Genomic DNA, 27,494 nt, shown 5'->3' with positions numbered 1-27,494 from the left:
CAAGTATTTACTGTTGCCCAATAAGTTAAAACAAATGATATATGCATACAAGCACTCAAAGAAGAATAAAACACTGTGGCTCTATAAAAAAAACATAGGCTTAAGTATTCTGTTTGCCAAACAACAAATTTTGAAGCAATGCTGGGTTTAATTGTTCACACTATGCAGAAAATTCTTTGTCCTATTTTGTTGAATTGGAAATGAGAACCTGCAGCTTTCCAGCAGTCGAAGAACTATAGGTTCTAGCATACCCTTTATTGTAGTAATAGCTGGGAGATACTGCATCTAAATGCCTGGATGTCATATTTTCTCCCTGGTATCAAGCCCTGGGATAATGTAATCCTTCTCCCTCTTCCCAGAAACAAAACTGCAGCCTATCAATTCTTCCCTTGTCATCTTGTTGGTTTGGCAGGCTCATTAAAACAAGAAAACTATGCAGTTTATTTTGTCAGGCCTCTTGGCAAGCTGGTTGATTGAACCAATTACAGCCCTATGTTGAGTCTGCAATGAGTGTGACCTTACTGCCTCTTGGAGCAGTCGAAGATGTAGACATGAAAAACAACTCCTTCACTTTCTAATGACTTTCACGACAGTCAGAAGCACATGTTTGTGCCCCATTTTCCAAATCCTTAAGATGAAACTCTTGTGTTCTTTTTTTTTTTTTCTCTAAAATTCTGGTAGAGCATTATATCCACTTTTGAAATGGTTTCCTAAAAAAATGTTATAAACTTACATATCCCTCCCATGATTCCTTGCAGACTCTTGATTATTTGAAAGGGGGGTGGGGTTGGGGGTCGGGGTTCTACAGCTGTATTATTTCTCTAGCTTGTATAACAGTGTATGCAATCTCACCTTCACAGACATTGTACATTCACGTGTGGCTTGTTTCCCTAGTTTCTCCATTCTTTCTGGGAGGAATCCGTAAAATCCCCAGTAATTCTCATAGCAGATATGACTGTTTTTTATTTAAGATTCCTGAGATTATACAAAGGCGTAGAGAGGTGGCACAGAGAGGTGGCACATCTGTCATTTTTGCATTACCAACTGCTGGCAAGAACCCTATTGTTACCAAGCTTTCAGAAGGGGATAAGTCACTGGGTGTAGACAAAGAAGCAACCAACAATCTTTATGTGCAAATACTCTATGTGGAATACTGGGGAAATAAGTTTCATATAACAATAATTTCAGCTTTGGCTTGGTGTTCTGCTTTAAGTTATCTGTATAGGCAGAAAGAAGATTCTGTATGAATAATTCCAACCATTTCAGCAATTATCGAGCTATGTATGTCTGTGTAATTATTAGATTAGGTCAGACAATTGGATTGAATGGCTGATCAAACTGGCTGGAATTTGTTTTTTCATTTATTGTCAACAAAGGACAGTCTATGGAGATGTCTGTAAACAACATCCAATCAGTTCTAGAAATGTGCAATTGCAGTGAGGATGAGGGAAGATGCTTTGTTCTTAAGTTACAACAAAAACAACCAAATACCTAATGATAAATAATAGATTTAAACCTGAACTTGATAAAGGACATGGACACCTGAAATAGTTAACTGGTGTTTGGCTACACACAAGATTGTGTTGCTTTCTCGACTTTTGTATTGTGCAATTATAATAAAGTTGTAATTGCATTGGATTATTGGCTACTAAAATCCTATTGTTTATATTTTTAATTTGGGCAGAAGATTGGAGACTGCTGGATGCAAGCACTTGTTTTGTACCCAGCCGGTCAAATATGAGAATTCCAAAATGGGGGCAGAAACATGTCCAAGTTTCTCCATCACCGGTTCAATTCCAGCTATGGGAACACCCCAGCTAGTGCATTAGAGAAAGGATTTGCAGCATACTCTGTCTGATTTCTGTTGGCGCACAAATATCTACACTTGTGAGTGCATTGTTTTAATTTGATATATTTTAATAAATGGAACTGCTACACTATGCTGGTGCTCTCTTCTATACTTTTGTTTTTTAGTTCCTGACTTCCTGAGAGCGCCCCTTCCTGAGCTTTTGAGAAGAGCTGCAAGGCTGATTTGTAGTCATTCTGGACTGTGGCTGACTAAGTTTACTATTATTTTATTATTTGGTTTAATATTGTTTTGGCTTCGTATCACCATTTTGACTTTTTATGGTGTTTTGTATTACATTCACAGTGGGCTTTCTGTATTAAATAGCATCCATTTATCCACAGCTACTTTTAAAACACTGACACATTGTGGTTTTGATACAATCTATGCGCAACAGAGCATCAGTAATTAGTAGGTGTTTTTAGGAATTCTAATTTCACTGGTTGTGACAGCCAGGGTACTAGCAGCAGAAATGCAGCAACGGCAGTCTGCATATTTCTCACATTACAGTTTTTCTTTAATCTGTATAGTGGCTCTAGTTTAAATGTGTGAATATCTGTAGTTTAAATGTGTTAAAAATCTGTAAATATACTTTCCTATACATTCTTTGACTGTAGCCAATCAGCTGCTTTCGCTGTTCGAGATTCCCAGTTCTATGCTGTTTAGCATGGATGGGAGAATTAATTTAACAAATCAATGCATGTCTAAATGGGTGCAGGATATGCTGTATTTCAGAAAAAAATATCAGGAGTCTAAATGATCTTATTTTACAATGTACCGGAAGCAGAAAAAGGCTGCTGAGGAAACATGAAAAAAATTAAACTTGTCCATGTGATCAATAAGAAATAGTGGATTTCTTCTTTGATGTAACTGTACTGTATGTAGTGACCCACTGACTATGTTTTCATACACAAGTTTATGTAATATTAGCATGTTTTAAACCTTCTTAGTTTTTTTTAGTCTCTATAAACAAAAAGAGGGCCACAGTGATAGAAACAAGTCAAATTGGCCATCTGATGTGCCCAATGTGAGGCCAGCTTACTATAGCTTCTTTCCATGTTCTCAAAATAGAAGTCTACAGTGACCATAGCTATTTTAGTCCTTCAGACTCCAGGAACTTACAACTTACATGTGACTCTAGAGGTCAGCTGAAAAAAAATCCCTAGTTCAATGTTGCTGATCTTAAAGTGACAAACCCCCAACTTATATCTGACTATGCTACTTACCAGTTTGAAAATATTGCAGGCTCTTTTAATGATCACTGTAAACTCGAGCAATATAAAAAAATGACAACATTAGTATCCAGTCATAAACACCCTGGTGTAGAACATACACCAGGAATATTCTACACATCAGGATGGCATTTGAAATAAAAGCTGATTAATAGAATTTAACACAAATACTGCTATCGAGAAGGGCAAAAATGATCTACTTATCAATGCCTGAGCACCACACCTCTGAGGATAATTTAATTCTTTCCCATTCTCCAGTGTCTTTTAACAGAAATAATGCATACTTCGTGAAGGGCCTGGAGGTGGAAATAATATGAAGGGCCCACTATTATAGACCTCTAACAATGTATATTTTCCCCAATAAAGACAGTTGTATAAGTATGTTAATTAGTAATTTCACTTGTGAGTCTGTGAAAAGATCTAAGATAAGAAGGCCCTAGCTGATGACTAAGGCCAGGTCTGGCCAAAAGAGTAAGCCAGAAAGTTTTTTGCATCCTGTTTTGAAGACTTTAACAAAGATTTTACAGTGGATGCACTGTTCATGGAGTGCTGGCTTTCGGATTGTAAAAATAGTAAAGTAACAGCCCCTGAAAATGGCTATACAGACACTTGGGGCCCCAGTGCACAAAAAACTGAGCGCCTCTGACTGATCCTCTGAAGATTTTTTACTTAAAGACCTTGAATGCATAATTTTGTTACAAAATATACTTTATAAAAATTAAGACTGACTTGACTGAAGCTTATATTAAGTTTTGAGGAAAAAAAAACAAAAAATAAATAAACGCTATGCATAATATGCACCTGTTGAGCATATAGACTAACATTTTCCTGCATATTTATTGATTTAGGGAAACAAATATTAATAATATTCTAAGCAGTCTGATATCTAGGAGATGTACCAATTTAGCATCAACATGTCTGTATAGAAGCTTAATCATACAAAAATTATAGACAACGTTATTTTGTAAACCTCAAGACTGTTAAATCAATTTTACAAACATATTTCACAAGCTGAGGTTATATGGTTCCCTCCAAAGCAAAAACTAAGTTTTCCAGTCTTTAAGGATCATATTCTAACAATAAATATAATGAATAGTGGAGCAGTGGAATTTCGCCATTCAACTTAAATGCATTTGCACTGTAATACCATCATCTTTGGTGGAAGGGCTCATTCTGCATTCCTGTCCTCGGTTACCTTTACAGTCGTATTTATGTATTTAGTCAGTTGCTGTTATTTGATCTTGTTCTCCACTATCTGTTTCTCTGAGCTCTACATGACTGGAAATATAATAGGTCTGCTCTATTATTTCATAGTTGGGTAATGGCCAACTGCTCCCTCGGAATTGTTGGAAAGGGAAATCCTTGCTACTACAAGTGCAAAGCATTTTTCAAACCCTCCACTCGCCAACAATGAGTTCCAGTCTCCAAGTCTAAAAGTCTTCAATATAAATCTTTTGTCACGTGTTGATGCGTCATTTTGTTTTATCTCCAACTTTGCATCCATAATGAAACTTTCTCAATGTCATCTTTGCATATCAGATAGTTGGAAAAAATCCCACAAATTATGAAGCAGTTTCCACTGGTTACATAAAATAAAGAAAACCAAGGATTTGAAAAATCAGCTTGGTACCATGCAGTTTCTTATTTTAGGATGTCTATGCATTTTCTGTAAAACTTTTAATTTAAGACTCCTGAATGAAGGCTGATGAAATAAGGCCAGGTGGGAGTAAACCATAAATACAAAAGTCACACTTGGGTTATTATATGTGACTGTCCTATGGTCATACTTTTATCATCTACGGGTCCAAGTCCATCAAGGAATTCTGCCTTGGAATTGCTGTATAAGTTGTCTAATTTGTCCAGCTGTGGGCTCTTATCCTTCACTTTAGGCTTTGGAGTATGTGGGGGACCATTTGGGCATGAGCCAACATGGTTGTAGTGACCAATATCTGAACATTCGGTTTCACGGTGGTAGAAGTAGCTAAAGTTGGATACAATGACTGGCACGGGAAGAGAGATAGTTAAGACACCTGCAATGGCACAAAGAGAACCCACTAATTTACCACCTACGGTCTCGGGAGACATGTCTCCATAACCTACTGTTGTCATGGTGACCACTGCCCACCAGAAGGCCTCGGGGATGCTGGTAAACTTTGTATCTGCATGATCAGCTTCTGCAAAGTACACAGAACTGGAGAAGAGAATAACTCCAATAAAGAGAAAAAATATGAGCAGCCCCAACTCTCTCATACTTGCTTTAAGTGTTTGCCCCAAGATCTGTAATCCTTTGGAGTGTCGAGACAGCTTGAAAATACGAAAGACTCTGACCAAACGAATAACCCTAAGGATAGCCAGTGACATGGCCGGCTGGCCCACTCCTCTGTGACGGGCAAGTTCTGTGCCCAAAGCAACAAAATATGGTATGATCGCTACAAAATCTATCATGTTCATGATATCCTTAAAAAAGGCTGGTTTGCTGGGGCAAGCGATAAAGCGCACTGAGAGTTCAAAAGAGAACCAGCAGATGCAGATCGTCTCCACAATGAAGAATGGATCCTCAAATGGACTCTTCTCTTTAAAGATGTGAGTAACATTGCTTCTGTGAACAGGCTGCACCTGCAACAAAAATAAACAAGTAAGCAAACAAGCAAAAACCAACCTAATTAGCTCAAAATTTAATTGTAATATTCAATGATTTATCATCTACCAAGTTGTCCCAAATGTAGCCCAAGTTGTAGGCACAATGCAAGATGCTAAAGCACACTTATAGGAGAACTTTGAGGTGAGTGATTTTCACTCAATTTCATAGTTCGAGCTGACGTGTGACAATGAAGCTGTCACACGTCGGCTCAATAGATCTGGAAGTGAGCGAACACATATTGTCTCACGCTCACTTCTCGATCATGTCCTTGCAGAGAGCCATGACTGTCACTCACGGCTCCCTGCAGGGATTCCCCCCCTCCGCAATCCGATCCTCCAGTGCTGACTGGCAGAACAGACGAGGGAGGGGGCAGGCACAGCTGGCTCTGCCTCTAGATAGGCAGAGCCAGCTGTCAATCACACAGCTGGGTGGATCTCGACAGTAATGTCGAGATCCGTCCCGGCTGCGGCGGTCTCAGTATACCGCGAGCTGTAGCTTGCGGTATACTGAGCTTTGGGTCACGGGAGGATGCTATTTTGTGTCCTCCCGTGACCCTTAGGAGAACTATGGGGAAAACACTTACCCCATAGTTAATAGTTTAAAAAAAAAAACCTAATCTGTTTCTTACTATTTATTTTTCTCTTTGGAATTATACCAGGCCAGTGTATGAATAGGCTTTGCAGTAATACTAGAATTTACCAGCAGGTAGTGTTGCACATGTAATCTAAAACAAGTTCCAGATCACAGTAAAACTAGGAAGTTGCATGACTAGGTACCTCAGATGGTATCTGTTGTTACTTACCCACTGCTTTGACAACCAAAGCTTGACCATAACCTGGAGTTAAATGGTCACAGCAGCCTTTTATTACTCTTAAATTACAGTAAAATAACAAATGAGACATTAACGCACTATTGGATTATAGGTCCTTGAAGGCACTATGCAAGAAACAGATCCATATGTCTGTGGGACCAGTTCCATAGATTGGGCTCAATACAAGTTGATCGTGCAGAAGAGAGGACACCGTACCCAGGATGGGTCCCTGACCATTTGTTATTATAGCAAAATAACCACATTTAGGAACCCCAACACACCAATTATCTGCCATGACTTCCAGACCAGCAGTCCAATATCAACCAATTAAGGGCAGGTGGGCAGGAAGTTCTCAGAACATCTGTGCGACGGTGAGGCCAGGGTCCAACTCCACATACTGCCACCAAGGGATGACAAGACGCAGTTCCGATCCTACCGTGCTGTCACCAAGACATGGCGATACCACTCTCAGCCTCACCCTGCACAGATTTTCCAGCTCACAAGTCAACAATCTGAGGCCAGAAGACTGAGAGTGATTGTCGCTGGGGTTGGGTAACTCCTCTGTTAACCCCTTACACAGAATAATAGCTACCACCACAGGTTTTAATGGAAAAACACAGCGTTCCAGCAAATTCTGGGACTATTTAAAACTTAAGCAATGCCTGTGATGCCCACTGTCCCTTCAGACAGGAATAGAAAAGGCTTTACAATAGGTTAGCACTTTACAGAGTCAAAGATATCCTAAGACCTTATTTAGAGCATAGAGATAAGCTTAACAATTTTAAAAGACTGTTTTTGTTGGGTTTTTTTAAATCTTTTTATTCAGTTTTGCAGTTAAGACATTAAAGTCTGGGCACCAACATAGCACCCAGATAATACACAACCAAGTGCATACAGTGCAGCATAACATATGCTGATTATTACATCTAAAAGTAGACAATACAGTATTAACATTTCTCCGACCATGAACCTTCCCCATCCCTCAGACACATATAGGATCTCTAAATCAATGGGATCCGTTCCGCTCTCCAACCGCTCCCCATTAAGAAGAGCCGATGTATGGGTAACCCAGAATTTCTCCTAACCGGTGTATAGCATGATATACAATAAACCAAAAGAATCAAGTACACAGTAAAAAACAGTACTCCAAAACTCCAATCCCCCTCCCATCATATGCACTCTTAGGCTGGGCACACACCTTACAACCATCGCAAGACTTTTGTCTTGCGATGGTTGTAAGGTACTTAAAAAAACGTACGATCTGCCTATCTTGCATAGGCAGATCGTACTTGCGATGATCGCAAGCCACGCCCCGAGGGGCGGGCTTCCGATGACCGCAATGCCGAACGGGCAGTGTGCGATTTTATCTTACGAACATGCTGCAGACCCGCCGAATATCGTGCGATGCTCGGCGGGCTTTGAAACATGTTCGTAAGCTTAAAGTCGTGCGACCTTACAGTAGTGGAGGTCGCACGGCTTCCACACACCTTACAATAATTGTACGATTGCGGGATTTCCTGCGATTATCGTACGATCGTAAGGTGTGTGGGGACCTTTAGCTCATCAGGCTGCTCTGGGAGGTCAGAATCCGCAGGCGAGGCACTCCTAGTAGGACTCAATAACTCCGAGCTGACTCCTCTGATTGTTTACCTAGATCGTTAGTGTAATGTCGGTTTCTATCGATACTGACCAGGTTTTGTCAAACTTTTGAGGACACTCTTTGCTAGCATAAAGTAGCTTTATGTAATTATAAGGATGCGTTGACCAGTGATTTCCAAGCCCCAAGAGCAGGTTGTTCCGGTTTCCTCCAATGGAGGATGAGGAGCTTCCTGGCATAGAACAGAAGGTATGTTAGCAGTGTGCGGGATGCCCCCGAGGGGGTAAGATCATCAATGAGGCCCAGTACGCAGATTTGAATATTTATAGCAATGGGAATTTGCAATAGTCTTATGGCCACCTCAAGGACCCACCTCCAATAGTTCTCGACTCTAGGACAGAACCACAACACATGAATGAGGTCTGCCGGTTTACAGGAGCATCTCCAGCATCTGGAAAATTCTGAGGAACGCATAGCCTCAAGTCTGGCCGGTGTGTAATATGCACAATGGACAATTTTATATTGGATCAACCTATCCCTTGCGGAGATCAGGGTGGTCATAGATGTGCCCCAAAGCTCCTCCACGTCCCCTGGCTCCAATTCCAGACAGTCATTCATCCAGGCCCCTCTACACCTCCCCCTCTATGCGAAAGCAATTTATATATGGTAGACAGGGGTTTGACCAGCTCCTACGTGCAAAGCAGGGACTCCATCCCAGAGAGGGAAAGTGACAGGCAGACCACCAGGGAACTTGGAAGAGAAGGCATGGCGTAACTGGAAATAACAGAAGAAGTGACTGTTCGGCAATGAGTATGCTGACTTAAGATTTTAAAGGAACTGAGGCCCCCGTCACGGACTATATCATTCAATGTGAGTATCTTCCTGGAGGTCCAGCTACCGGGTCTAAGATGGTTGTAAAGTGACTAAGTGAGGGATTTCTGCACAAGGAGGTATGTGGAGAAAAGGTTGGGGGAGACCCCAGCGCCCTTACCTGAGTTGCATTCCAGGCCCTCATGACAGATCTCATAGATGGCGTCTGGCCGTTCCACAAAAAGTCAGAGATCAGGGCGTCTATGGTTCTAAAGATTCTTTTTGGGATCCACACTGGGGAGTTTCGCAGGGTATAGAGCAGAAGGAGTTTCATCTTTACTAGGCTAACTCTGCCGATCAGGGACAGGGGGAGATTCCCCTGCTGAGAGGCGGGTTTTAAATTGGGTGATGACTGGGCAAACATTAAGTGCTATGAAGTTCGAGACAGAATTAGAGATAGTGAGTCCCAGATATTTAAATGTGGACACCTGATGTAACTGTGCAGCGGGCAAAACCAATGAGTGGTCCATAGGATCTAGAGGTAGATATTGAGACTTGCTCCAACTAACTGACAACCCAGAATATGTGGCGAATCTCTGCAGAATTCGAAGAGACTCCGTCAGAGAAGGGCCCATATCAGCTAGGAACAATATCATATCATCCGCATAAAGTGCTACCCTCTCCTCTAGTCCACCTACACAGATGCCTCGTATCGCCTTGGACTGGCGAAGGGCACACACCATCGGCTCTATCGCCAGGGCAAACAGTCCCGGAGACAGCTGGCATCCCTGCCGCGCGCCCTGGAAGATCGGAAAACTCGATGAGAGAGCAGCCCCCATTTTAATGGCAGCTCTAGGTTGACTATATAGAACCTCGATCCATCTACAGAAAACAGGGCCAAAGCCCATCTTAGTTAGGACAGCCTGCAAGTACAGCCAATCTATAGAATCAAATGCCTTCTCTAGGACAAGAGAGACAATGGCTCTAGAGCCGGGGTTATCATGAAGTATTTGTGTGTGGGTATATAGTCTTCTAAGGTTGATGTTGTGTAGATGTATAGGGTATGAAACCCATCTGGTCTGGGGACACCACACCGGTTGTCTCGTGGCAAGTACCTTCGTGAGGATCTTGAGATCCTTATTTAAGAGTGAGATGGGTCTATAGGAGGAACATAGTAGTGGATCCTTGCTTGGTTTGGCTATTAAGACCACATGAGCATCATACATAGAGGGGGTCAAAATTCCAGAGCGTAAACAGGTCTCATATAAAATTCGAAGTCTAGGGACCAGATCCCACGCATATTTTTTGTACCATTCCGCCGGGAACCCATCCGGACCTGGGGATTTATTATTTGGAAATGAACTAATAGCCCGGAGAATCTCTTCCTTTGAGAATGCCCCCTGCAGAAGCTCCCTATCGGCAAGTAGGAGTCGTGCAATATCCACCGAATCCAGTAACGTGGCCAGTAGGTCGGCATTATAATCAGGAATGCGCTGGTAAAGAGCCCCATAAAAAGCAACAAACTCCCGGAGGACATCTCCCGGGTCCGTTTTTAAGGATCCATCTGACGCCTGAATGCAGGGGACAACCGTGTGGTTCCTCTGTTCCGCTACAAGCATCGCCAAGAGTTTCCCATTTTTATCACCCTTCTCTTATATAGTTTCAGACTGTTTGGTCATAATGGTCCGGGTCACAAACTCTTGATTGAGAAGCAATTCTCTGCGTACCCCCAGTAAGGCTTGAAGTGTAACCGGGGACTGGGCCTCAGCGCGGGCAGCCGCACATTCAACCTCTTGTGCCTGGAGCTGGGATAATTCAAAATGTGAGACCGTCCTAGCATGTTTAATTGCTGAAATATATTCCACCCTAGTGGTAGCCTTGAAGGCCTCCCAGATCACATGTTCAGAAGCCGAATCTTCATTAATAGGCCAGAAGGTAGAGAAGTGGGGCTGCAGTGCTAGCTCAACCGTTTCATTGGATAGCCAAGCTTGCGCCAGACGCCACGAGTGCGCCGACGGCCCCTTAGTCACAGACAGTTGTATTGATAGGGGTAAATGGTCCGAGATGCCCCCAGGTAAGTAAGTGTAATTCAACTCTTGGCTTAATAGTGTGTCATTAGCAAAGGCTAGGTCCAGCCGGGAAGAGGAGCCAGAAACATGAGAAAGGTAAGAATAGGTTTTTGTGTTAGGATGTTTCCAGCGCCAAATCTCAGTCAGACCAGCCACCTCCGCCCCAATTCTTTAATCCAGTGTGGATAGGTCTATGGGGATTGGACTTATCCAAGGAGTAGTCAAGTATATTGTTGAAGTCCCCGCTACCAAGACACGTGAGGGAAAATAGACCGCAACTTTTTCTAAAATGGTATATAGAGTAGTACCCTGGAACGGGGGGGGGGGGTTATAGATTAATAAATGCGATAGTCTGCGATTGATATTCCACCAGTACCACCACGTATCTACCTTCTGGGTCAGTTATCACCTGTTGAAACACACATGGGAAATTCTAGTGGAATAGAATTGTAACTCCTCCTGCATAGGAGGAGTAAGTAGCGTGGAAGGCTCTCCCAATACATCTTCTCTGCAGGGCCAAGATTTTATTACCCAGTAGGTGAGTTTCCTTTAAAAAGACGACCTGGAGAATATATGAGCTGAGAAATCTGAGTACCAAGGCTCTTTTGAATTTGGAGTTCAAGCCTCATACATTCCACGAGACAATCTGAATATCAGTAGCCATCAGAGTACAGGAATATCAGGTAATCTGGGGAGTTGTGGAGAGCAGATGGATATATAAAGAGATGCCAAGGCCTGGGGGAGATCACGATCAGAGTAAAATTAACAAAACAACACATCCCAATAAACACCCTGCTATTCCACATAACAACAGTAACTAGTAGAGCAGCTAAATATCCCAAAACTTAGCGACAGTAGTAAGAGTATTACACAATACTTAAGGCAAGGGCAATAACTTAAACCCAACAGTAACTACCTGAGAATATACATTAAAATATCTCTCCCATAGCTCCCTACAGGAATATATGTACCCTCAGCACAGTGTTCAGATAGTGCCGGTGACCCTGTAGGAGTGACAAAGGAGTAACCGCAGTGTGGCAATGTAGCGGGATGCCCTCAGGTAGAGCCCAGGCCAGCGGAAATTAACGGATGGAGTCCAGCCAGTCTGAGGCCATGGTCGGATCCTCAAAGAATTTTGTAGCGCCAGCAAGCTGTACCCTCAGCTTACTAGGGTAAAGCATGCTGTATTTCAACCCCTTGACGCAAAGTCGCCGGCGGACATCCTGGAAAGAGCGCCTCTTCTTCTGCTATTCCGGGGAGAAATCAGGAAAAAGCATTATTGTGGCATTGCGATACATCAGCGATGAATCCTTTCTCCTGGCAGTAGTAAGGATCAAGTTTCTATCCCTGAAGTTTCCCTGAAAATCCAGGGGGCCAAGGGGGCAGCAGGGACCATGTGTGCCATCTCCACAATATAGGCCATGGTGATTCAGCGAAGGATGTAGAATCTGGGCCCTCCATCCCTTCAGGCAGCCACCCTACCCGCACATTATTGCGCCGCAATCTGTTTTCAGCATCTTCCGAGTGCGCGGTCAATTGAGCCAGCGAGCTTTGTAGGTTGCGGATAGCCTGTGTGTGACCCTCTGAGGTGTCTTCCAGCGTCCCCACACGTGTCTCCACGGTAGTTATGCGAACCCGCATCTTATCCAGGTCTTGTCGGATCAGGCCACATTCTGTAGCCAAAGTGTCCATCCTAGCTATGAGGGTGGTCTTACTAGCCTCTATGGCGGGTCGATCGCTTCCTGGTACGCATCAAGAGGATGCCAGCAGTCACCGGAGCACCCAAGTGTACTAGGTGAGTATCTCGGGCAGTTTTGCTTAGTATAGGGTCAGGATTTTACAGCGGATTCAGAGAGCTGCAGAGAGACGCGTCCACTCAGTCTCACATCCCGGCCACGCCTCCTAAAAGATTGTTTTTAAGAAAAGAAATGGTGAATAGGGGAGCCAAACAGATTTAGATAGAAAGTTCCCATTCAAAGGAAAAACAATCCTCATTAGTCTGGTATACTGTCCAATTCATTCTACTGGCAACCACATTTTTCTAACATTTCTAAAAATGTAGTTATTGCTACAATACAATCCTGTGTGCCCCAATAAATCTATTTTCATGTTTGAGTGATCAGCTCCTTCTTATCCCAGAAGCCTGTACAGAGTTCAAGATCAAATTGCAGGCATCCCCAGCAATTGCCAAATCTTATTTTTGGTGAGATCATTTATTAAGGGGTCTATTCACTAAGCTGCAGTAAGCAGCCGAGTGAATGACCGACCTGAAGTGAAGTGAGCCGAACACTGTTCAGTTATTCACTTCAGGCTGGTACGGCTGATTTCAGCCGTACATCGGCTGAAATCAGCCGTACATCGGCTTGCTTCACATGGCTTCGGGTCGGCCGAACATGCTCAGCATGTTCGTCCGACCCGAAGTGCAGAAGGAGTTCGACTCACCCTATCCAACATCTGGATCGGCTGAGCCGAACATCCGGCAAGCTACTCACTGGTGTTCGGCCTATTCTTATAGATGCCGAACAGCAGCGAGTGAATAGCCAAATGCCGCGGAGCCATTGGCCAATAGGAATGTAGCAATGCATTTCAATGGGAAAAAATTATTATTATTTTTTTTCTATTCTGACGCTTCGTGTTTCTCTCCTTGGCGGCCGGGAGCAGGAGACTCCCTGGGCGCCAGGGAGAGTTAGCTGTTTGGAGATCAGTGTCCCTGGTTAGCAGGAAACCAGGGACGCTGAACTCTCTGCAAGTGGCCGGAGCCAGCCGTAAGATCACGGCTCCGCCGAGCCGATGCATATGCGTTCGGCTCGACTGAGCCACTCGGCCACGTTCGGGAGCTGTACAGGCTATAGTGAATAGCCCGTACAGCACCCCTTCTACTGAACCGAAGGGGTCCTGGGGCCGAAGCTAGCCGAAGGATCGGCCGAAGCTACGGCTAGATCCTTCAGCAGCTTCGTGAATAGACCCCTAAGTCTTAACAATGAATGGACAGTAGGGTTGTTACTTTAAATAAAACATAGGCTAATCAGATGAAAGACCCTCTTCTTTAGTAGTCAGTTCGATTAATGCACATTTATGTTTGAATGGGCCCATAACCACTTCAAGGCCAGGTGTTTAGACCCCCTTCCTGGCCAGGCGATTTTTCAGTATTCAGCGCTGCGGTACTTTGACTGACATTTATTCCGTCATGCAACGCTGTAGGCAAATGAATTTTATAGCATTTTTTGGGGACAGATAGGGCTTTCTTTTTTTATTTTTTACTATATTGAGGAAAAATTATTGAAAATTTTGAAAAACAAAAGTTATTTTTTCATTATATTAGGAAACAATGATTATTACCCATATTTTTGGTAAAATATAAAAGACGGGGTCACGTCGGGTTAATAAACACCAAACATGTCATGCTTTAAGATTGCAAGCACCCGCGAAATCGCAAAAAACTACCATACCCAAAATTGACCATAGGTGACGCTTTAAAAGCTTTTACCGCTCATCAGTTTAGTGTTATCAGTGATTGATAGCCCTAGAATTAATGCTCTCATTCCGAGGTTCGCGACAATATGCAACAGTGCGGCAAAATTGTTGTTTTCGCACGTATGCGCACCCGACGCCTGTTTGCATGTATGAGGGGGGGGGGGACTTTTAAAAAAATATTTTTTTTTATGTGTAACTTTAGATTTTTTGGGGGGAAACTTTTTTTTTAACTTAACTTTATTGCAATCACATAGGGGGCTAAGAAAAACCCCCTTGTGATAGTGTGATAGTAAAAGATGTGACAGATCCTCTTTATGGAGAAATCGGGGTCTCCAAGACCCCTAATGTCACCTAGGACCCCCCTGAAGAAGTTGATGAAGCAGAGATCTGCTTCATCAGCTTCTCTCCAGCATCTGAAGCTGGAGAGTGACACAAGAATGCGGAAGTGATGTAACATACATCACTTCCGCATTCTGACAGCGGAGAGGGGACCGGAGGGAGGGAGTGGCTGAGCTCAGATCTAGAGAGCTCCCGGCCAGCCGTTGTAAAAAAATGTTTTAATGTTTTTTTACAACGGTAAAAAAAAACGGTACAAAGTGGTTAATGTAATTTCAGAAATATGGGAGAATAAGCATGTGCAAATGTGCAAGTAAAATAAAAAATGGCTAAGGTTTTGTGATAAACAGTCTTGGGTAATGAGTGTAGTCCTGGACAGGGCGTATGTTGTACCAAGAATATGGAAAGTCCTGTCCATTAGGACTTTGGTGAGGAAAAGGATGGGGTCAGTTCCCTGGTCGTCTTTCTGTTGGGTATTTTTTTTAACCTGGCTGAGAACAGGTGGAGCTGTCAGTATATTGGGGCACAGTACTTTCCAGGGGCGGACTGACCATTCGGGCATTCGGGCGATGCCCGAGGGCCTGTGGTCATAAGGGGGCCCGTCAGTGGGGTTGCTTCCTACCTGGAGATGCAGGATGCCTAGCCTCTCATTTCTTTCCCTCCCCCATCCCCTTCATCTTCTTCATGGTTTCCTTTTCTCTCCCCGGTCCCCTCCTGCTGTTTCTTGCAGACAGCAGAGATCGGAGATCGGGACTTGCAAAATTACTTGACCTCTGCCTTGCAACTGAAGACATGGCCAAGATAAGAAAACATGATAGGCTCCGTGCTTTGGAGACAGACAGTGCCTCTCTGCACTGCTCCTCCCACGCTGCTGTATAGCTCAAGGGAACAGCTAACACCTCTGAAAACTGACAGCGGGGGCAGCTTCCTCCCCCCATTCATTCAACATGTGTGAAACACAGGTATGTTGATAGTTAAGTACATGTGGGCATTTTATGTATTTTTTTCTTTTGTTTTTCTGCTTGGTATTACACATGGTCTCTTCTTTTTTGGGATGCACCAATACCAGTATCATTATTGGTGCCAATACTGGGCATTTTCACGAGTATGCGTACTTGTGAAAACGCCCCAATACTGAGCACCAATACCGACACGCTGGTAAGACTGCAACAGCCCTGGTGAGACCGCGCACAGCCCTGGTGAGACCATGCACAGCACTGGCAAGATCGCGTAGAGCCCTGGTGAGACCCCTCAGGACTGGTGAGTCCGCACACAGCTCTGCTGGGACCGCGCACAGCCCTACTGAGACCGCGCACAGCCCTGATGAGACCCTGTACAGCCCTGGTGAGACCCTGCACAGTCCTGGAGATCGCATAGAGCCCTGGTGAGACCCCTCAGGACCGGTGAGACCGCGTACAGCCCCGGTGAGACCGCGCACAGCCCTGGCGAGACCACGCACAGCCCTGGTGAGACCCTGCCCAGTCCTGGTGAGATCGCGTACAGCCCTGGTGAGACCGCGTACAGCCCTGGTGAGACCACCCACAGCCTTGGTGAGATCGTGCACAGCCCTGCTGATCCCTCAGGACTGGTGAGACCACACACAGTCCTGGTGAGACACCTCAGGACTGGTGATACCGCACACAGATCTAGGGGAGACCGCACACACCTCTGGTGAGACCCCGCACAGCCCTGGTGAAACCACACATAGCTCTGGTGAGATGGCACACAGCACTGGCGAGACCATGCACATCCTCCTGAGATCACGCACATCCTCCTGAGACCCCACACAGTCTGGGGAGACCATACACAGCTCTGGTGAGACCGCACACAGCCCTGGTCAGACAATGCACAGCCTCCTGAGACCCCGCACAGCCTCGGTCAAACCCTACACAGCTCTGGTGAGACCATGCACAGCTTCCTGAGACCCCGCATAGCCCTATGTGTGTATGTAGCTTCATATTATTCTGCATTGCTGTATATTGTATTGCTGGGATTTGTAGTCCCCTATAGCTGGTGGTATTCTGCATTACAGTATAATGCATTGTTGAGATTTGTAGTCATTGTACAGCTTGGAGTCAGTGGCAGAACTACCAAGGCCGCAGCGGTTGCAACTGCGACTGGGCCCCTGCTCTCCACCACTGTCCTAAAATCGTTAGTCTGTATTGTTTTAGAAAAACTGTCACATGACACGAAAAAGGTATTGACAAGCAGCAGGCCGTAGCAGGGGTGGGGAGGGGCAGGGGGGCCCAAGAACCGACATGTTTCCTGCCCCCAAGGCCCACTAAACCCTGCCATTGACGCTTAAACACAGCTGCCTCTCGTGGTATAGCAGTGGCGGCTGGGTGGGGCCTGTCTCAAACTGCTCAATGATTTCCTCCTCCTCCCTTGTTCCAGGTCCCATCTGGATGAGAAGTGCCAGGAGATGGTGGGGCGGTAGGTACTATGGTTCCTTTGTTATAATAGGTGACTTGTAGAAATGAACCTCTAATTTCTGTAAGTGCCAAGAGCCCCAGAAACACAGGAGCCCAGTAGTATGCAAAATTATCGATGCTTCTGCCTCCCCCCCATGGCACATCCCGCATTGCTATGCAGGACCTCAGCATCCCATTGAAAGGTACCTTAATATTATTATTATTATTATTATTATGTTGATGGTTTTTCTCAACACTGCTATTGCTAACATGTGGTAGTTACATACCGCAGGGTATTCAACAGCTGTAAATTTAGAAGTTAAGGGTGAAAACCCAACTCTACTTTCCCCCAACCCCCACTTGCCTGCCACCCACTCACTCGCCTTGACTTATTTATTACTGAGCTCTGTGTTCTTTGCTACTGAGCGCTGCATTAATTACATCGGCATTGGTGCTAGTCTGAGGTCTACCGTGTATTGGTTCTGGTCTGAGGTCTGCCATGCATTGGTGCTGGTTTGAGATCTGCCATGCGTTGGTTCTGGTCTGAAGTCTGTAGTGCATTGGTTCTGGTCTGAAGTTTGCTGTGCATTGCATCTGGTCTGCGGTCTGCTGTGCATTGCCGTTGGTCATGGGCAGACTGATCACTCGGGACCTTACTGAAACACTGGAACGTGGGGGGACGGACAGACGGATGTTTGCATACCGTTCATGTGGTATGTGCGCCCAAACCTCTGCTCCGGTCCTAGATTATTCAGTTCCCCTGTTAAATCTCCTACTAATTCTCCTAAAATTTACCCAGGATAATTGGCAGATTTTAAGAATTTAGGTAAAAATAGCCAAAGCAAAAAAATTCTGCCATTTCTGATTTTCCATATTGCCTATATTGTTCTAGATTTTAATATTCTCCGGCAATTCATCTTTTAATGAATAGGCCTGCTATTTTAAAAATAGTGTGGATAAATAATTTCTGTGACACAAAAATGTATATGTGGGTGGCGCTCATGTATATGGCTTGTATAGGGGTGGAGCACAAGGGGGCCCCATAATCTTCTATTGCCCGGGGGCCCCATGTGTTGTCAGTCCGTCCCTGGTTCTTTCCAGCAGAATTCTCCATCTATTTGATGTACCACTGGAGGGATTATCATTTTCAAAAATAAATGGGAGTAAATAACTGACAATTTTATGTGGACTGACCAGCATGTTCCTATCCTTCAAAGTGTGCTGAAAACTGTGTTTGGACTGTTATCCTAATATCCCTGCCTTTTCCCCTTCATTTAATACTAATCTCTCACAGTGCACACAATAAATAATTGAAAATATGCCCTTGAAACTAAACTATACTCCCCTTGTCTAATATATATTTAAATAGTGTTTTAACTGAATTCATTAGAGAAATTCCAACATCACAGTGCAATCACAAACCTCATGACTCTTTGGTACCACTGACTCTGGCCACTGCCTGTATACAACACGGGTTCATATGAGGACATAACCTTTCCAACTTTACACGGGAGATGTTCTCTTCCAAATGAGTGAGTCCCTAAGCCCATACACATTGCATTGTTACAAGGTATTCAATGTAAAATGTACTTTTAAGAGAAATGTAGAACACTCTTGAATTCTCATTAACAGTTTTTCCAAATGTAACATGTCAACTTTTACTAGCCCCTCTTCTCATCTATTTCTGTGACTAGTAATGAATGGAACTGCATGGGTTCACTTCATTGGTGATCTGTAAGCTTTAAACCTGTGATCTGATTCACAGGTTGGGCTACTATCAGGGGAGGATTGAACAGGTGGCAGAGAGGCATTTGCCCCTGGGGCTGTGCACATAAGATTTGTTGGGATGGGGGCCTTAAGTGGACATACTGCCCAGCAGGGCTTCTTTACTGCAGGGCAAAAAAGGCAATTACCCTCGGCCCCATAATTTACAGGGGCCCACAGCAGCTGTCCTTTATCACAAGCATCAGACAGAACAAGCCCAGCGGCACCGCTGACAGGGAGACTGGCCCCACTTTTTTCGCTAGTATCGGTTTCCAGCCTGTGAAACCCTCAGCATCTGCTGCTGTGATCTCCTTCCCGATGCCTGTCACATAGACGCAGACATCGGGGAGGATGCCTGATAGGTCCTGCAGGCACGGAGCAGAAGGAGGGGGAGGGTATATCCAGACACAGCAGAAGAACATTAGAAGCAGAAGGCAGAATTAAACACTTCATTTAATAAATTGATTAATGTTCATTTGCTCTTGCACTGATAAAATATAAAAGCAAAGCAGGTTTTATTAATGCAGTTTAAAAAAAAAGTTAATTTCATAATTATTACTGTGCATTTACATGTACACCTGCAAGTCATATTTAGTACACTTTGCAGCAAGTGATTAGTGATATGAAGTTTAAATGCAAAACATATTTTACTAATATATACATGTAGTTTACATTGAATGTCCCTGCACACTTGCTGCACGGTGTACTGCATTTGCAACATATGCATTCTACCTATAATATATATAGAGGCATTTGTTAAAAATGCAATGTACCATGCAGCAAGTGTTTGAGGACATGCAAAGTAAATGCAATACAGATTTTACTAACATAACCATGTACTGGTATATTTGCTCTGTACTACTTGATAAATCATACAATAAGACTTTTAATTTAAAGCTTATTGTATGATTTATCAAGAAGTACAGAACAAATGTACTAATATGTGGTTAAATTAGTAAAATTATTATTGTATTTATATTGTATGTCCCCAAACACTTGCTGCATGGTGCATTGCATTTTCAACATATGCATTCTACATATCATATAGATGTATGGATAAAAAAATCTGTATTTTGATGCCCTGAGTCCTACGTTCATTGCAGTGCAAAGTCCTGAGTTTATTGCAGAGTGGGGTGCAGAGTACTGCATCTATTGCATTGCAGAGTTCTGAATCCACTGCATTGCAGAGTTCTGAATCCACTGCATTGCAGAGTTCTGAATCCATTGCATTGCAGAGTTCTGAGTCCATTGCGATGCAGAGTCCTGAATCCAATGCAGTGCAAAGTCCTGAGTTTATTGTGATGCAGGGGCCTGAGTCCATTTCTGTGCAGAGTCCTACGTTTATTGCATTGCAGAGTTTTAAGTCCATTGTGTTGCAGAACTCTGAGCTAATTGTGTTGCAGAGTCCTGAGTCGATTGCGTTGCAGAGTCCTGAGTCGATTGCGTTGCAGAGTCCTGAATCGATTGAGGTGCAGAGTCCTGAATCGATTGCGGTGCAGAGTCCTGAATCGATTGCGGTGCAGAGTGCTGAGTCCACTGCATTGCAGAGTCCTAAATGTATTTAATTGCAGAGTCCTGAGTCCATTGTGTTGCAAAGTCCTAAATCCATTGAGATGCAGAGTCCTGAGTGCATTCTGTTGCAGCATCCATTGCAGTGTAGAGTCCTGTGCTTATTGCATTGCAGAGTTCTAAGTTCATTGTGGTGCAGAGTCCAGAGTTTATTCTGTTGCAGGGTCCCCAGTGCTTTGCGCTGCAGTGGTCCCGAGTGCATTGCGCTGCAGGGGTCCAGAGTCCATTGAGCTGCAGGGGTCCCGAGTCCATTGCGCTGCAGTGTCCTGAGTGCGTTGCATTGCAGGGACCTGAGTGCATTTTGTTGCAGAGTCCTGAGTCGATTGTACTATTGCATTGAAATATACAGTATATATTGTTTTATTTTTTAGTTTCTTTTCAGGGGAAGGTGATGTAGGTGGATGATGGAGCCAGGAGGGTTTTGGGGGCCCATCAGCAAAATCTTGCCCAGGGCCTAATGAATATTAAATATGGCCCTGCTCCCCAATTAAGACCTTGATAAGAGTGGAACCTACAGTCAGTGACAGCAGCTGAGCATTATATACAGTAGCTATTGTTGAGACCTGCAATCGAAGTGTCTGAAATGCACTCTGCACAATTGTTAAAGGAAGCTAAATGAAAAGGATTGTTTGTGATAATGGCGTGGTATTTTATTTAATATTTTATTTAGTCCATAACATTTTCATAGGGTAGCAGTCAAATCGTTCATCGTTTGAGAGTATAAATACTTCTTTATTTCCAATTCATCCAACACAATCCCCAATTTTCAGCATATTCTGTATATTGTATGTAAAAACGTCTGTTACAACCCAAAAGTTGGTTGCAAGCCCCTGTTGAATGGATCGCCGTATGCCTTCTGCTGTGCTAGGTGAGAGGCTGAGGCTCCTAGCGCACCAATGTCAGTTCTTCTGCATGCCGTCAGATGTCGCTGCAGCAGCTTCAGGCCGAGGAGGAGCAGAGAGAGGGGAGCAGGTGGGAGTGACACATGGACAGGAGGTTCCCTTCCGACCGATACACTCCAGTATTAAATTGCTGCTTCAATTACCATTTTAAATGCTAATTCTGGGGACCTTCAAACAGGTAATTAGGACTGATTGTAACATTCTGTTCAACACTGTGCTTAAATGACACATTAAAGTGAGTGTTTCACTGTGACCCCCTGGGTGACACTGCCATGGTTCTCAACCTGGGGGTCAACACCCCCTGTTGAGTGGGTTGAGGCGTGCCTTCTGCTGCGCTAGGTGAGAGGCTCCTCAACCTCCCCCTAGTGCAGCAGCATTTGTTCTCCTGTCGCGCCACCTGATGGTGCTGCAGCCAGGTCCAGATTACCATAGTGGGTTGGGGAGTTCCTGCTCCAGGTCCGCCCCTGCAAATAGACCCGGGCAGCCCGGATCACCTCGCTATGCCTGATGGCAATCTGGCATGCCTGCAACCAGGCAGCGCTGACCCTCTATTCAGGCATATTAGAAGTCACTCGCTGGGGCCTCATGGGGCCCTAGTGAGGATCAAGGGCAGCCTGAGTAGAGAGCCACGTCTGCTGTGGCCCTAGCATCCAGTGTGCCAAAGCTGCCAGCAAGCCCCCACTGACCACCAGAGAGCCCCCACTGGACACCAGAGAGCCCCCACTGGACACCAGAGAGCCCCCACTGGACACCAGAGAGCCTGCACTGCCCACACTTGCCACCAGAGAGCCTTACTGACCACTATAGAGCCCGCACTGGCCACACTGACCAACAGACAGGAGATCTCTCCAAAGTTAGGGAATAACTCTTCAACTCATTAGACATTGGTATATTTATGTACAAACTTTCATATGAAAAATCTTGTAAGAACATTTGATAATGTAATCAGAGACTTGTAGAATGTAATTTGAAATTTTGTTTCTATTACATATTTGATTTTGGAAATTAATAGAGTTTCTGGAACGAAAACTACGTTCACTGTTAGAATTTAATTAGTTTGAAGAAAAATTTTCCATTTTGCTCCTCCAATTTTTTTCCTCACTACGGTCAAAATCGATCATTGATTTGAACCAAACAACTATTAGAAGATTGAATGCAAGTTCCAAAAACGATTTGTTACAAAATAATTTGTGTGTGGCCAGCAAGACAGCTGTCAGGGGAACAGGTTTCCTCTCAACTTCTGTTCCTGTGAAAACGGCTAAATTTTGCATTTCTCTTCACTTTCTGCACCTGAGACAATGCCCCCAAATTTATAGGTAGCTGTTGACATCACATAAAAGGAATGTGTGTAAAAGGATTTTTTACCTAATTTAATAGTGATACTGTATTAGTAATATATAACATACAAAACCATTGGTGTATGAAAGGCAAACTACTCAGATAAGTTGACATTACACTCCAAAAACCCAGGTCAATGTACAGACTCCCCATTGTTATTATAGGAAACTTACAAATAGATATCCAAGTATAATTTACATTAAAATGTAATAGCACTCTGAATGGCCAACACTAGAATGCTTGATAAAAATCAGTAGTTTTTTTTAATGGAAACATAACTATAAATGTATTTTTAATGGCCTTTAATATTATGAGCTATCCATGAATTCCCGCACAGTAACCCTATAATTCCAACACCAACATTATTTAATAGAGGCAGTGAGGTGGAACCAGTTGATCTTTTTTTAGCAAGTAACCATTAACACTAATGTTCTTTTTAGCTGTCTGGAATGGAGCATTCTTCCCATGTATCACTAATGTAAATGGACACTACATTGTTAATTGTCTGAATTTTTTTTAGTCATCATTATTATTTGCTCAGCCCTATGATTATTATAGCTATCTGATGCACATGTACATAGAGACACAACAAAGAGTAATGATTGTCTTCTCTATATATAACTCAGGTATAGCTATTATTTGCACCTAATTGCAAAGTAAGATAGAAGCCCTGGGAGTGTGAACATTATGCAGCCCTGTGTAGGTCGGACAGTATAAAACTACTTCTCCTCAGCATCAGAGAAAAACGAAGGAAAGTTGCTGTAGAAAGCAGGACTGCTATGGAAGTTGTTGTAAAAGGTATTACTGCTGTGGAAATTGTTGTGAATGTCAGGACTGCTGTCATGATTGCTGTGAAAAGCAGGTGTGCTGTGTAGTTTGTTGTGAATGTCAGGACTGCTGTCATGATTGCTGTGAAAAGCAGGTGTGCTGTGTAGTTTGTTGTAAAAGGCTGGACTGCTGTGGAAGTTTGTGTAAAAGGCAGGACTGCTGTGGAAGATTTTGTAAAATGCAGGACTGTTGTGGAAGTTGGCATAAAAGGCAGGACTGTTGTGGAAGTTGGCGTAAAAGGCAGGACTGTTGTGGAAGTTGACGTAAAAGGCAGGACTGTTGTGGAAGTTGACGTAAAAGGCAGGACTGTTGTGGAAGTTGACGTAAAAGGCAGGACTGTTGTGGAAGTTGACGTAAAAGGCAGGACTGTTGTGGAAGTTGACGTAAAAGGCAGGACTGTTGTGGAAGTTGACGTAAAAGGCAGGACTGTTGTGGAAGTTGACGTAAAAGGCAGGACTGTTGTGGAAGTTGACGTAAAAGGCAGGACTGTTGTGGAAGTTGACGTAAAAGGCAGGACTGTTGTGGAAGTTGACGTAAAAGGCAGGACTGTTGTGGAAGTTGACGTAAAAGGCAGGACTGTTGTGGAAGTTGACGTAAAAGGCAGGACTGTTGTGGAAGTTGACGTAAAAGGCAGGACTGTTGTGGAAGTTGACGTAAAAGGCAGGACTGTTGTGGAAGTTGACGTAAAAGGCAGGACTGTTGTGGAAGTTGACGTAAAAGGCAGGACTGTTGTGGAAGTTGACGTAAAAGGCAGGACTGTTGTGGAAGTTGACGTAAAAGGCAGGACTGTTGTGGAAGTTGACGTAAAAGGCAGGACTGTTGTGGAAGTTGACGTAAAAGGCAGGACTGTTGTGGAAGTTGACGTAAAAGGCAGGACTGTTGTGGAAGTTGACGTAAAAGGCAGGACTGTTGTGGAAGTTGACGTAAAAGGCAGGACTGTTGTGGAAGTTGACGTAAAAGGCAGGACTGTTGTGGAAGTTGACGTAAAAGGCAGGACTGTTGTGGAAGTTGACGTAAAAGGCAGGACTGTTGTGGAAGTTGACGTAAAAGGCAGGACTGTTGTGGAAGTTGACGTAAAAGGCAGGACTGTTGTGGAAGTTGGCGTAAAAGGCAGGACTGTTGTGGAAGTTGCTGTAAAAGGCCGGACTGCTGTGGAAGTTGGCGTGAAAGGCAGGACTGTTGTGGAAGTTGGTGTGAAAGGCAGGACTGCTGCAGAGGTTGATGAAAGGCAGGACTGCTGCATTTTCACTCTCTTTGATCTGTTAAAAAGCATTTTGTTATCTCTGCGAAGTGCAAAAAAATACCAGTTAATCTTGTCAGAAATTCAGAGCTGCGTCCTGTGCTTTCTGACTGTGTTAGAGAGCCCATTTAGGTCTCATTGTTCTTATCGTGGACTACAAGTTAGCCCCTATGCTGTGAGTAAGAAGATAGTGGGAGTGGTGGAGTAGCTAAGCAAAAGATAACCAGCAGGAATTTCACCACTCAGTCCACAAAAATGCTGTGTCTTGTCCGCCCACAATAGGAAATTAAGAGCTGTCCGCCCACAACATGTACTTTTCTATGTTTGCAGAGTCTTTAAATTATAAAACTGATGGGAATGTGCTTGTATTGCAGAAACATACTGCATATGTGTTTTTTATATTTACTTTGCCTTGACATACACCTTAAGCCAGGTTGCATTTTAGGATATTGTTAACATGTGGATAATCAAAGATCAAAAGAACCTTGGCCATGCAACATAAAATATCTATTCTATCTATTTTATGACTTTTTTACAAGACAATCTAAGGTTTCACAGATTCCATGTCTTTTTGATTCTGAGTACATGCCAACAACAAACTGTCCCATAATGTTCTGGAATAAGTGACACCCAGATGTCCATACACCTCAGAATGCTGTTAATCCTGTCAAGAATAGACATGTAACTAGGATGAGCCGTCATATGAAACCAAACACGCCATGAAATGGGAGGCTCAGTTTCCTTCACTGGAATACAAGTTTAGAAAATAAAAAAATTAAGTTCATACCCAACTATTTTGATCAGAATTCTATAATGATTTTGTGGTCATACATTTCATTGTTGTGCTTATCACACAGTCTGCTTACTGGCACAAATAAATTAATAATTTACTTAAATTATATGTCCACTATTAAAGGAAATCTATTCTGAGAGTAAAAAGTAGATTGCCTTTTCTGACCTCCTTATGAGCATGCTAGTTACATGGCTGTCTTTTTTTTACCAAATTGATTTAATATTTTCCGACTTACTGACCAGAAACTGGTATACCGCCCATCAATCAGAGACATGTCAGACACTGTAGTCATGATTTGCAAAGTTGTACTAGATCACAGATGCCCTATTCAGAAAAGGTTTAAGCCAAAGGATCAGCATACTAGCCAGGCACATATTATTTTCAGAAGCAGTGATCAGCAACCAAAGTCAAGGTGTTTCTGGCAGTACAGGTTTTCATTAACTATGTTTTCAGATATTTCTCTTACACTTTCCAAAACCGGTTTATGGTAAGAATTTTGCTTTTTTTAAATGCCCGTTCCTATGCTAAGGCTCATACCCATGCTGCCACCACCTTGTTAGGAAATTTCAGATCCAGGTTCCATAATGTATTCAGTAACTGTCAGGTGTGCATGTGCTTAGTGACAGGAAAGGGCCTGATCCGCTAAAAGATAAGTGAAGTAAAACAGAGCCAGTTTTTATAAATTGTGCAGTCTGGCCAACTAAATCCCCCGTTTCCCATGTTAGTGTGTAAGTAGTGTCATAATGCAAAATATAAGAGTTGAGAAAGAGAAATAAATAAGTGATTTTACTATGGTTAAGTGAAATGTGGGCTAGTTAAGTGAAGTCGGCTTCAACAATGTCCATCCATATACAGGGAAATGTAAAGGGTCAGTATAGCAGATATTTTATTTCAGTTTGTGGGAGTTGCTGAAGAATTAAACCACTTGAAATGTTTTCTTATATCTTTTAGGGACTCTATTGTTGAGAACTCTTCAATGGGTCCCTTGATCATATGAGGGGTTTCCAATCCTGCTGTATTCTTTCTTTATTTTATATTATGGGGAATGCAACAGGAGATCCCACTGTACAAGACATCGAAATATATAAGAAGCCAGAGATTGGTGCGGCCTACTAAGTCACACGTATATCTAAAATATTGTTTTGGAATGAAGTGAGCCTTTAAATACATTAGACCTCTGCATATATATTTCACCCACATTCACTTTGTTTTGCAAATCACAGTATAAAATGTTAATAAGGAAAAGTATGTGGAGATTAAAAAGAAGACATACTGAAAATTAGCATTTTTAAATATGGAAATATCCAAATAGGAAAAAGTATTAGATACAGAACATAAACGACTAAAATAACAAAAAGTAAACTATTTAAAGATGTATTATAGCAGTGGGTCTCAACCTGTGATGAAGGACGCCGCGACCCACTGCAGAAGGTGTCGCGACCCACTTTTGGATCGCGACCCATGAGTTGAGAACCGATATATTATAGCAACACCAGCTACACAGCTAAACACAGTTAAATTACAAATAGAGGAACTGTTTTAGAACCTGTAGTTCATTGAATTCTGTATCTTGCTCCACCTCCTCTCTGCTCTTCTGATTGTTCCTGGAAGTTCTACTAAGTTCCTCTGCCGCTCTCTCTCAATTTCAGATGACATGTGGTGACTCAAAACAAATAAAGATTTCAGCTCTTAACATGATACATGCATATTTTGATGCGTTTGAGACAATACCAGATAAAAACCTACTTGACAACCTGTTTAACCATTATCAGTTCTCAACAATTTTTTTATTGCAATTTACTGAAGGAAAAAAAAAAATATAAATATAAATAT

At 43.2% G+C, this 27,494-nt stretch overlaps 1 protein-coding gene across 1 annotated transcript in view; it reads right to left on the bottom strand.

Moving 5' to 3' along the window:
* Positions 1-4,824: 4,824 nt before the first annotated feature.
* Positions 4,825-27,494, bottom strand: part of LOC108799281 (potassium voltage-gated channel subfamily A member 7-like) — a 67,713-nt gene continuing 45,043 nt past the window's right edge. The window contains exon 3 of the mRNA XM_018571127.1: positions 4,825-5,694. Coding sequence (XP_018426629.1) covers positions 4,825-5,694 — 870 coding nt within the window. The remainder of the gene's footprint in view (positions 5,695-27,494) is intronic.

This window comes from Nanorana parkeri, unplaced genomic scaffold, assembly GCF_000935625.1.
Source record: "Nanorana parkeri isolate BGI_ZX_2015 unplaced genomic scaffold, ASM93562v1 scaffold1684, whole genome shotgun sequence".
Classification (NCBI taxonomy): Eukaryota; Metazoa; Chordata; class Amphibia; order Anura; family Dicroglossidae; genus Nanorana; species Nanorana parkeri.
This window is presented reverse-complemented; position numbering and strand designations above follow the sequence as displayed.